The sequence below is a fragment of the Gobio gobio genome, assembly GCF_949357685.1.
Source record: "Gobio gobio genome assembly, chromosome: 2".
Taxonomy (NCBI): domain Eukaryota; kingdom Metazoa; phylum Chordata; class Actinopteri; order Cypriniformes; family Gobionidae; genus Gobio; species Gobio gobio.
This window is the reverse complement of record NC_137098.1, coordinates 65,453,609-65,465,308: the sequence shown is the minus strand read 5'-3', so window position 1 is coordinate 65,465,308 and position 11,700 is coordinate 65,453,609. Positions and strand designations below refer to the sequence as shown.

The 11,700-nt window shown below is 37.9% G+C and overlaps 1 protein-coding gene across 1 annotated transcript; it reads right to left on the bottom strand.

Annotated features, from left to right (window-relative positions):
- Positions 1 to 989: 989 nt before the first annotated feature.
- Positions 990 to 9,779, bottom strand: LOC307122812 (aerolysin-like protein). Its single transcript, XM_079811036.1, has 2 exons — positions 7,704 to 9,779; positions 990 to 2,192 (listed from the first exon to the last, which is right to left on the bottom strand). The coding sequence occupies exon 2, from the start codon at positions 2,173 to 2,175 to the stop codon at positions 1,228 to 1,230; it is 948 nt and encodes a 315-aa protein (XP_079667162.1). The 5' UTR covers positions 2,176 to 2,192; positions 7,704 to 9,779; the 3' UTR covers positions 990 to 1,227.
- Between the last annotated feature and the right edge of the window lie 1,921 nt (positions 9,780 to 11,700).

Sequence of the window (11,700 nt, the reverse complement as noted above, 5' to 3'; positions counted from 1 at the left end):
GTGTGAACAAGTGTCATAGCAGCCGCCGAGCGAACGTTATAACTTCCTTTTCAACACACTCAGATATATCTAATACGATAAACAGAGCTGCGTTACCTCACACTCAGCACTGGAGAAGAGGAAGTGCCGCCGGCAACCGTGTCATAATAAAAGTCCCGACAGCGACTATGCCATAATAACAGTCCCGCTCTTCAATCGCTCCTGCGGCCTTGCTCAGCTCCACAACACTCGGTCCTGCTCTGCTTCAGACTACAGTAATGTTAATAATCGCATCCATGAACATGATTTCTGCCCGAGTCCTATCCTGACTGTTTTCCACCGGCTGTGAGGTGAAGACCACATGTCCCAAGATTCTGCGCTCAAACGTGGCGTCATCAAACTACGCCTTTGTTTTGAACAGGCGACCTCTAGTGGACGGAAAAGTTACATAGTGTAGCTTTAACATTTTAAAATGTATTGAACAATAATGCATTATTTTATTTATCAAAAAAAACAGAAAATAGTACTATTTGGTTGTCCCAAACCATCTCAGTGTAACTGCTTTTATTAATTTTTTTCTTCATATTACTATATTAAATTATTATGAAGAATTTAACTGTTCTGCATGAGATTTAATAATAAACACATTTCTTGGTAAATAATTACAGAGTCAACAGGGCTGTAAACAATTGGATAACCTGAATTGCTGGTTTTTCAAAAATGTGGTTTAATATCACAAAGTTACATGCAAGGCCGTGGGACAAGACCCACCCACTTTTTTACGATCAATGATATTGGACCCACTCACTTTTATCGTCTCTAATTCAGTTAAGGGTCAAATCAAACAGAAATAGCACATTAAGGTTACAAGTTAACTACATGATGTAAGAACTTTGTGTGTGAATGTACAGGTCTGGTATAAGGAATGTTTTGCTCATATGGCCAAAATGTCCACCCAATAGAGAAAAGCTTTGCACGGCAAGAAAATAATTATAGGAAACATTGCTTTTAACACAGGGTTTATTTAATAAATGTCATGTTAAGCTCATTACAGAATCTGTTTCTAGAGATTATTTAAAGTGATTACGTAAAGTATGAAGCTATATGAATATTTGTGTATTGGTATCATAAGATTATTTGAAAAAAAAAATTACAATTAGGCCTAAATGTAAAGCAACAGATATACAATTGGCAAAAATTAGAAGTATTCAAAGAACTTGCATGTCACAGGTGCAATCTGGCTCAACATCACAGAGCAGATTCTTCAGTCATCACTTTGATATCAGTGTAAGTGACACCTTTGTATGTGCCTTTGGTTTCATACTGTAACACACTGCCGTTCTTGCAGGTGATCTTCACTGTGCCAGTGTAAGGCAGGTCAAAGGTGGCTCTGCCAATGGTGATGTCAACATCCACCTTCTTCCTTGGGGGCACTTCTACTTCGGTAGACAGAGTTTCGGTTCTCTCTTCTGAACATGACTGACTGTAAGAGCTTTCAGATCCAACGCTGACACTGTATCCTGCAGAAACTTCTGCAACCCCTGGAATCCCAGCCTTCACTTCCATACTAAATGTTGATGTTAAACTTTCACTCACAGACCATGAAGATGTGATGGTGATTTTCTTTGAGGTTTCAACTTTTTGCCTTTGAGTAATGGAGGAGTTGTTCCTGAAAGTGACGGATTTGATTTGTTCTACTGCCACCTTTGGTATCAGTTGGTTGATAGTGGGATAGTTGACATCGGTGAGAACTGTTGATTGAACAGCATTGAGAAACATGAATCCCATGCAGTCAATGTCTGCACCAGCATTTCCTAAAACTCCCAAACAATATCCGGAGCCGACATCTATGGGATATTCTGTTTTTAAACCCCAGCTTGTCATATATGCAAAAAACTCTCCCCCCAGACTGGTCTTGAATTTGATGGCCCCAAGACGTGTTCCTGCTCCGTTCCCCCACAGGGACAGTGAAGTGAAACACTCGCCAGGCTGAAACCTGTACTCTTGATACTGTCCGGCTGGTCCTCCAAAGGTTTCACTTCTGCCATCTGAAAGCCAAACCTTGACAGCCTTCACCTGCCATCCTCCCACCCAGACCCCGATCTTCTCTAAACTGACACCGTCATTCACACCAAGAAATGAGAATGGAGAACCTCCACATCCACCAATTCGCTCTAGAGTTTTTGGGTAGGACATCTTTGTGTTAAATCAATCTGAAAATAAAATCCCAGATAAGAATTAGCATCAGCTATATGCTTTGATGCAGTTTTTCCCAAACCAGTTTCTAGAGACACAACAACAGTACACGTTGGATTTCTTTCTTAATTGACCCATCCATTTCGGGTTTTGGAGTATCTACTATCGGTCACGAAACACACACGAGAGCCAATGACATTTTACAATGAAATCTGACGTAATGGCGCAATTGGTCACAAGATGAGAGCCAATGCAATTTCACTATCAAAGCTGACGTAATGTTTCTTCAGGCTGCAATTTTTAAATGTGTGCATGATCTTTGGCAGATGGAGACGAGAACCGCTTTTGGGTCCTGTGTTTTATATCATAATACACAATACACAAATGGGTAGGTTTAGGGATGGGTTGGGTTATATGCTGTCTGGCTATCACCAGACCAAACTCAATCTTTTAAGATTGAACATTAGTCTGGGGAGTCTGCTCTGTATTTTCTAATGCACAAGAGGCGTGATCAACGGGCATAGTTCAAATGACTCGAAATTGTACGAAATTGGATAGTCCTTCAATCAATCAGACCAACGATCTCTATCATCAGGTTAAACCCGCCAATAGCGCGCCAGGTGGATAAGCCGGTTTCTGATTGGTCCCTGCAAATTTGTAACAGAAGCAGGATAGAAATATGTACAGGTCACACTCCAACATGTCATAATGGCAAAATCCAATACGTATAGGGCTGTGCAATATTGAAGAAAAATGCGATATGCAATACCTTGTTAAAAAATGCGATATTCGATATGCGATACGATATTGCTTTAAGTGTGTAAAATTTTAATTATATTTAAAAAAATATATATAAAAACTGAGAATGATACCATTTATGTGTTTCACTTTCTTTCTGGGAAAAGAAAGAATCGCTACAACTTCTGAAAGTGACCAGCAGTGTTTTGGCAAAAAACAATGTTACAAATCTGTCAATATAATTGTAACATCAACGTAAACATACAAAAAATGTAATGCCAATATTTAGATACCAAAAACTCTTTGACTTGGTAACATATAGTTATATCAACCTAAAACTTAACATCAAGAACATCCAGGTAAACAAACACACCTTTGGTGGAAGATTATTTTTTATTTGAATTTATCTTTTCTTATTAAAAATTTGAACTAAAAACAGTAGTCTTCACATTAATTAAATATACACTGATACATAATAAGGCTAAAAAGGTTATTGCGTGCCCTTGCGATATGCATATTGTGATATGTACATTTGCGATATTTCGATAATTTCGATATATTGTGCAGCCCTAATCCAATATATAATTTCATCATGACGATAACATTCCCATGCCCAACACGTCTGTGTAAGACTCCAAAGGGTCACACTGATGTCAATGGAGCACCCTGCGCATCAGAAAATGACGCTTAAGGTGTACCCTGTGCCAGGGGCGCAACTACCCAGTGCCAGAGGGGTATGCAGCAATAATTTTGGCGCCTCCCCAATAACAAATAAATAAATAAGTGAGCTGGACATCATTATGTATGGGCTGTAAATAACAACGGTTTATTTTAAAGTATATCAGCCACTGTAGGCCTACCATAATTATGCATGTAGTATATTATACAGGTATGTACATATATATATATATATATATATATATATATATATATATATATATATATATATATATATATATATATATATATATATATATATATATATATATATATATATATAATTAACAATGTAAACAAATAAAAAAACAGTCACAAATTAACAAACATTAACATTATGATCAGATTCCAATAAAGAAACGAAAAGAAAGAAAAGAATCAGAATTTTTTATAACGATTCCAAGTAGGAACCTGTTCTCGATGCCCAATACTAACAATGTTGCTACCAAACATTCTAGAGCGCTCCTTAGTTCCCACTAAATTGTAGCGTGCCTTTTCACTTGCCCATTTATCTAGTATTGAGTAATTGCAAACACTGTCATGCAGATCGGCTGAGGATGGGAACCGATGATGGTGAATTTAAATTTTACTGTAACTGTAATCATAGCTGCGAGCGAGATGATTGACAGGACGATAGCAGAGGCACAAGCGCAAGATCACTTTTGTTAATAAAAAAAACACAAACCACAAACTGAGGGTTTCCCGGTTCAAAGGGGAATTTCCAAATATCTTTTATTTATTTGTTATAATTCGGGTATAGCAATTTTATGTCATCCGTCTTATTCGTTTTTTTTAACAAAAGTTTAATATACTTGAGTTTTTTATTGTACTATTTTATTGTTGTTGTATTTTCATTAAAAATAGGCTAATACGAACAAAAAAATAAACATTCGTTTGAAAGTACACTGTAAAAAATGATTGTGATTTTAACGGTATTTTACTGTAAAAATACTATGGTGAAAAACAGTTCATTGGTTAACAGAAAGTTTCCGTAATATATATATACGGTGAATTACTGTAATAGATCTAACCTTACATTTAATTTAATTTTACAGTAAAATACCGTTAAATAAACAACAAGTTGTCATTTTTTACAGTTTTGCTTTATTTTTCCAACAAAAATAGATTCAAACAAAGTATAGGTTTCGCTCTCGCATAATTCACCGTTTTTGATCAGCCGGTTAGAACGAATTATAGTTGAATGATTCTAGAATCCACTCCCGCTGCCCACTATACTGGCAGTTTTACAGTGTCATAGGCCTGGAATAATACAATTTTCCCAACATTTTATATTTCTATAATTAAAAATATTATATCTAGAACATAAATCTAAAAATCTCATTACATTATTTAGGCAATTGTAATTACAGTGTAAGTGGATTTTGATAAATGGTAAGATGGATTTTGTTGATTTCATTTAATTCTTATAACAGCCATAGTGTATTGTTGTAAATAGTGTAATTACTTAAAAAGGTGGTCAACAATATGTAACGTTACTTTATAAGAGGTGTGCCCTGTGGTGCAAAGAACACCAAGGAAAGCGCACGTTCTTTTCGTCTGTTTGGATACTTCAAACACAATTTGCACTGCATGTTTGGTTAACCTGTTTAGCCTTAAATAACGTGCGTTTTGTCTGACTCATAGCGCGCGTCCTCGACGCATGATTTACCATGTAAGCGCGTGTTTCTTAACGTGCGCTCTGGGGTCACGGGAAACGCGCGTTTATCAGACTGGAGGCTATAGCTGGCTGTCTGGTGCAGTTATAACAACCTTGAGCTTAACACGCTCAAAACGGTGGAGATGATAGTGGACTTCAGGAGGAACAGCCCAGCTCTCCCCAATCACCATCAGGGCCGTGCAGAGAGTTCTTCAGGGGCAGGGGCTCAAATGTAAAAAAGGGGCATATATATATATAAATATATCCTTATGCTCATCAAGCCTGCATTTATTTAATCAAAAATACAGAAAAAACAGTATCCTAATATTGTGAAATATTATTACATTATGTTCTTTTTAACTTTTTATTAATCAAAGAATCTTGAAAAGAGTATCACAGTTTCCATTATTGACATTAAATCCTCATATTAGAATGATTTCTGAATGATCATGTGACACTGAAGAGTGGAGTAATGCTGAAAATCCAGCTGTGATCACAGGAATAAATTATATTTTAAATTATTTTAAAATAGAAAACCATTATTTTAGTAATTTTTCACAATATTGCTGTTTTTTATTAAATAAATGCAGGCTTGATGAACATAAGAGACTTATAATGCTGCATAATATTAAAAAATGGTAAGTTAATATAATAAAGTCCTTTCACGTCACCATTTGGCCAGCCTACACTTCATATAATAGGCCTGTAGGAGCCGGCGGCACTTGGGTTTTGTTAACTTTGATAGTTTCATGAAATAGTAAACGGTGTATCAATATACATAAATACAAGTGAATTTAACACTACTTACCATTAATGCGACTTTTGCTGCTGTGGTTTTGTGCAGGGATTTGTTTGTTGTCAGTTAAAATCCATTTAGTTAGTGATGGAATTTAAAATATGACACAAACCACAGGAAATCGTTCCACAAACGTTAGTTAGTCTGTCCATGTAATTTTCAACCGATTTATGAATAAGAACAGAAAATTACCGCTCCACTTTACATCGCCCAATGGAATTTGAACTTGCTTTGCCAGATCACGATTGGTTGGTGTAACATATGACAAACGGGCATTGGTGAATTGTGTAATACTTATATAATATATAGATTTGTAATTAAATCAACACATTAGCTCTGATTATGGATGAAAAAAAAAATATTGGTTTACTTTTTTCCCGTAAGGCCACACACTCTCTGAAAGGACCATATTTGGCTCAAGAGCCGTTTCCGAGCAGTGGAAAATCAGCTGTCAATCAAAACGCACGCGACCCATAGCAACGCGTTATGGCAACGCCTCAACACAAATTGTCCGACTTTTGAGCCGTTCGTTACTATTGTATACATTGTCATGTTATTATAATCACATTTATTTAGTTTTATTGACCACGATATTATCATTGATATTTGTCTGAGAGGGGCACTTTTGATTCATTTTGAAAAAGGGCAGGGGCTCGAGCACCCAAAGCCCCCCCCCCCCCTGCACGTGCCTGCTCACCATCATGAATTTTTTTTTTTTTTATCATTTAAATTTGGCACACATTTAATAACACATTTTTCTGTGGTGTGACAAACTCAGAACAAATATTTAATTTTAACTTTACAGGGACATTAAATATGAATTAATGTTAAAACAATACATTTTAATTTCATCTTTATTTGAGTAAAGTTTTTTTTATATTTAAGTACAGCACAGTTTTAATTTAACTTTACAACACATTTTAATTTAATCATTATTTAATTATTTTATATTTTAGTGTTAATGTACAAACTGTATTTACAATGTTAAAGTGGCTGACAACAATAAATATTCTCATTAGGAATAAACTGCCTTGTTTTTGAACTGTGCAGCGCTGTAGCTGAATAGTTAGGCCTACTGCGCTACTGTATTTAATGTTGGTCATTATGGTGGTACTTGGAGAGCCAAATATTTTCTGAGGTGGTACTTGTTATAAAAAGTTTGAGAACCACTGCTCTAGAATGTTTGGTAGCAATATTGTTAGTATTGGGCATCGAGAACCGGTTCCTACTTGGAATCGTTATAAAAAAATCAGATTCTTTTCGTTTCCTTATTGGAATCCGATCATAATGTTAATGTTTGTTAATTTGTGACCGTGTTAATAATATATAATATATAATAATATAATATATATATATATAATAATATAATATAATATATAATAATAAATATATATACATACCTGTATAATATACTACATGTATATTTATGGTAGGCCTACAGTGGCTGATATACTTTAAAATAAACCTTTGTTATTTACAGCCCATACATAATGATGTCCGGCTCACTTATTTATTTGTTATTTGGGGGGCGCCAAAATTATTTCTGCATACCCCTCTGGCACTGGGTAGTTGCGCCCCCGCTAGCTACATCTTAAGTCAAGTGCTTAAAAGTGTACTTACACGGATGACTGCAGTCTGAAATTCTTCTCAAGAGCTGCTTGTCTGGTCGAAGCTGGAAAAGTGATGATGTGTTTGGTCAGGCTGCTGCTTAAATAGAGCTCCAAAGGGGACAGGCAGTACCTAAAACACACCCTGAGTCAGCAGGGGCGGATTTAGTGATTTGGGGGCCCCAAGCAAAATAGAGGAATGGGGCCCTATACAGTTGCACATTTACAACCTTGAGGTTATTTTCACTGTTGTGCTGCTGCACGACCCCTCCACCCACACAAATTTAAATTAGACTGAAAGAAATTATTACACACATAAGAATTATTTCAACCGAAAATGAAGTGTGTCTGTGTGGAAAGTAACTGTGCATGCGTCATCTACTCGGGTCCTCCGCAGAAATTAGTGAGTGCAATTTCAAACGATAAACACAATACGCACTGTTGCTCCGTAATTAATTATAACTTCAGATGCATATGTTATGTTCATTTGTAGAACATTTTTATTTTTTTTCCAAATTCCAGAAAAAAAAAAAAAAAAAAATTAATTGAAAATTAAACAAATCCTTTTATTTGTGTACATTCAAAGTGCTACACAACAGAGGTTTAGGCCTGTTAAAATGATTACATTAAGGCATAGGCTACGCTACGCTGTCCAAACTTTTATTTTGACAGGTTGCCTTGAATACATTTTTCCTGTGTGTATGTGTTATGATGATAGTTTCCCTCAAATGAAATGGTACAATGTTCACAGGGGCGTAAATCGCGGGGGGGTTGTGTTTTTCATTAAGAATAATAGGCTAATAAACCCAAAATTCAAGCAACCCGCCCCCGAATTGGCGCTAATTCTAAACCGAAACTATATGCGCACGGCGCTGTCAGATCTGTGTGGGGTTTTACTCAATATGATAATAAGTGGCAGATCAGAGGGCTTGCTCCAGTTGAATATCTAAATATCATGGTATAAAATACTTCATAATTTAATAATTATAATATGAATGCGTGGTGAACCTTAACTATCGCTTTGTTGTTGGTCAGATAAAATGACAGAGAAAATAAAACGGACATTAGATAATTTTTCAGTGCACCAAAATGCCAAATAAGTACGAAATGTTTATTTATTTTTTTTGTGGTACACATTTTTACAAGTACGACTTTGACTGTATTATTTGTGTCCCCTTCAAAAATTGCTCTTGAGAAATTTCATGTTTATTGCCCCCCCCCCCCCAACTGTTAGATGAAATTTACACCCCTGAATGTTCGTGAAGTGTAGGGCCCTATGATTTCCGCGTTGCAGAAAACGCAGTCTCGCGGAATCCAGTCAAAAAAAGGGAATTTAGCCTACTGTTTAACATGGAATTTGTCACATTTTGGATGAATAAATCCAATGCAAGTCAGCACACTTCAATTTAAATCGCAATATGGACTACTAGTGTAGCTATGTGAATATTAAACGGCAAAAATAATATTTAAATATGAATACTCCATGTTTTATGTCTCTGTGTGAATGAATTGTGAAGGCGAGCGTTCGGCTTGCTGTAGTAAACGAAACCGCGTGTCTGTGCCATTCATTCCATGACATTCCGTTTGTTTTTATGAATGGATTCCGTGATCCTGTACGCGTTTTCGGAATCGCGGAAATCATAAAAAAGAAATCGCATAACACTTTCTACAAGATGCACATTCAACGCGGACAAAGGGGGTTGTCGTGGTAATGAACACCACAGCAACCGCTTGTGCATCCGCGCTAAACGTGTATCGTATATAACAAGCATTTTAGGGGGCCCTTGGCTTTCGGGGGACCCAAGCGGTCGCCTACCTTTGCCTATTGGTAAGTCCGCGCCTGCAAGTCAGTGTAATCAGCTCAGAGTTCTCTGAGTTCTGTAATCAGAGTTTTTTACCTGTAATGAAGACTGTAGAATGCACTGATTACCTTAGAGAATTATTTACTCAGTTGATGTCCAGTGTCTAGGAGAGGAGTAAAGACGCCAGAGAAATAGATCAGATTCACTCAATGTATTGATTGGTTAAATGCAAGAATGAATCATTTGCTCACAATGTCAACAAATACAAACAAATAAAATACCGTAGGCCTACGGAAATAACCAAACAATATAACAGTGTGCTTTGATTCAAAAGATACAATGATATATTGATATCAGGCAGTGACGGGGTGAAAATAGGTGTACTCAGTCTTAGAAAGTCCCAAGTGCTCCAGAGAAAGTCCACCTAAGGGAAGGAGGGTGCTGATATCCTCAAACGTAGATCCTCATAGCAGATGTCATCACAACGCAAACAGGCAGTCACACGTCTGTATGTGTCCTTCTCTGGTCCTGATAGGCTTAATGCGATGAGATATTAACAGCGAGTGCACGTGATGGGTGTGTGATCTGTGCAGAGCATGGTCAACTGGATAAACATAAACGTGGTAAGTCTGCAATGACACACTTGTATTCATTCACCATACGATTCCACCAACCACCAGAGCATTCACACAACATTGACCGACCATCACAGCAAATGCTAAACTGCTCAACATCTGAGTGCTCTATGATCAATCTATAGTTTAATGGCCTTCATCCACTGGACTTAGTTTATTTTCAATGATAACACGCACAGCATTTCTTCCTTTCCTTCATTGCCATTCATCTGGCCTCACGTTGTTCTTCACAGAATGCACAAGACTTCCGATTAAGCTCCGCCTACTCGGCAGACGCAACACGTATACAGAACACTGTACAACTATTATAATGAACTAATTTGAACTTTAACATGGCCTTTTGCACAGCCGCCCCCAAATTTGGTATGCAAATTTGCCATTAGTCTCTAGGATGAACACTCTGTGTCCAGGGGTAACGATGGCAGCTCAATCAACTTTGCTACTGGCCTAGTATACGTTTGACCTTTCACTTTGACCACTGCTGTTCTGACACTGCCATCTGAACTATGGATGACAGAAGAGACAGTGCCTACTCTCCATAGCGCTCTGGGAAGCTGCTCATCAACAATGAGTACTACAGTACCAACTGCAATATTCTCTTTCTCTCTGTGCCATTTCTGCCTTGACTGCCGTGTGGGTAGGAAGTCGTCAACGAAATGCCTCCAGAAATGATCACTCAGAATTTGACTGTGTCTCCATCTTTTTCTACTGAGTAATTCAGGGTCCGAATAGACAACTTGGGGCAAGGAGGAGTCAGGCTGCCACATTAGCAAGGAATTTGGCGTTACTGGGTCTGGTTTTGCTATCTCGCTAGAGACATAGCCCAAAGGTCTAGAATTAAGGATGTTCTCAACCTCCATCAGGATCATTCTCAATACCTCCTCGGTAACTATCTGAGCACCTAGGGTGGTTCTCAAGGCTGTCTTCACAGACCTCACTTCCCTTTCCCATGAGCCACCAAAATGAGGTGCACTGGGTGGATTAAACCGAAATCTGATTTGTTCTTTGGCTAGCTGGTCTCTGAGGCTGGGCTGTATCTGTGAGAAAGTGTCCTCCAGCTCCTTGCATCTCCCTCGGAAATTATTACCCTGATCAGAGAGAAGCTCGTAGGGTTTTCCTCTTCAGGCAATGAAACGCCTGAGAGACAGCAGGAATGAATCTCCATCCATGTGATCCAACAACTCAAGATGCACAGCTTGAGTAGTGAGGCATTACGATACCCCAACTTTTCTCATTGTGACGGCCCACCTTCACTATCAGTGGTCCAAAACAATCTACTCCAGTGGAGTAAAAGGGAGGTTGGAAAATCCTCAGACTTGATGACGGTAAGTCTGACATTCTAGGAATCATTGGTTTGCCTCTCCACTTGTTACAATCAAGACAGTGGTGTTGATGTCTCCTAATTGCCTCTCTTCCTCGCAGAATCCAAAATTTGCGCCGCAGCTCAGCATACACCCTGCCAGCTCCCGGGTGGTGTAAGTGGTCATCGTAATGCTTAATTAGGAGCTTTACTACAGAATGGGTCGGTGACAGAACTATAGGGTGTAAAACTGCATCACTCAAGCCCTGGCAC

Coding starts and splice junctions, on each gene's coding strand:
- LOC307122812 (XM_079811036.1), bottom strand. CDS start 2,175: ATGTCCTACCCAAAAACTCTAGAGCGAATTGGTGGATGTGGAGGTTCT.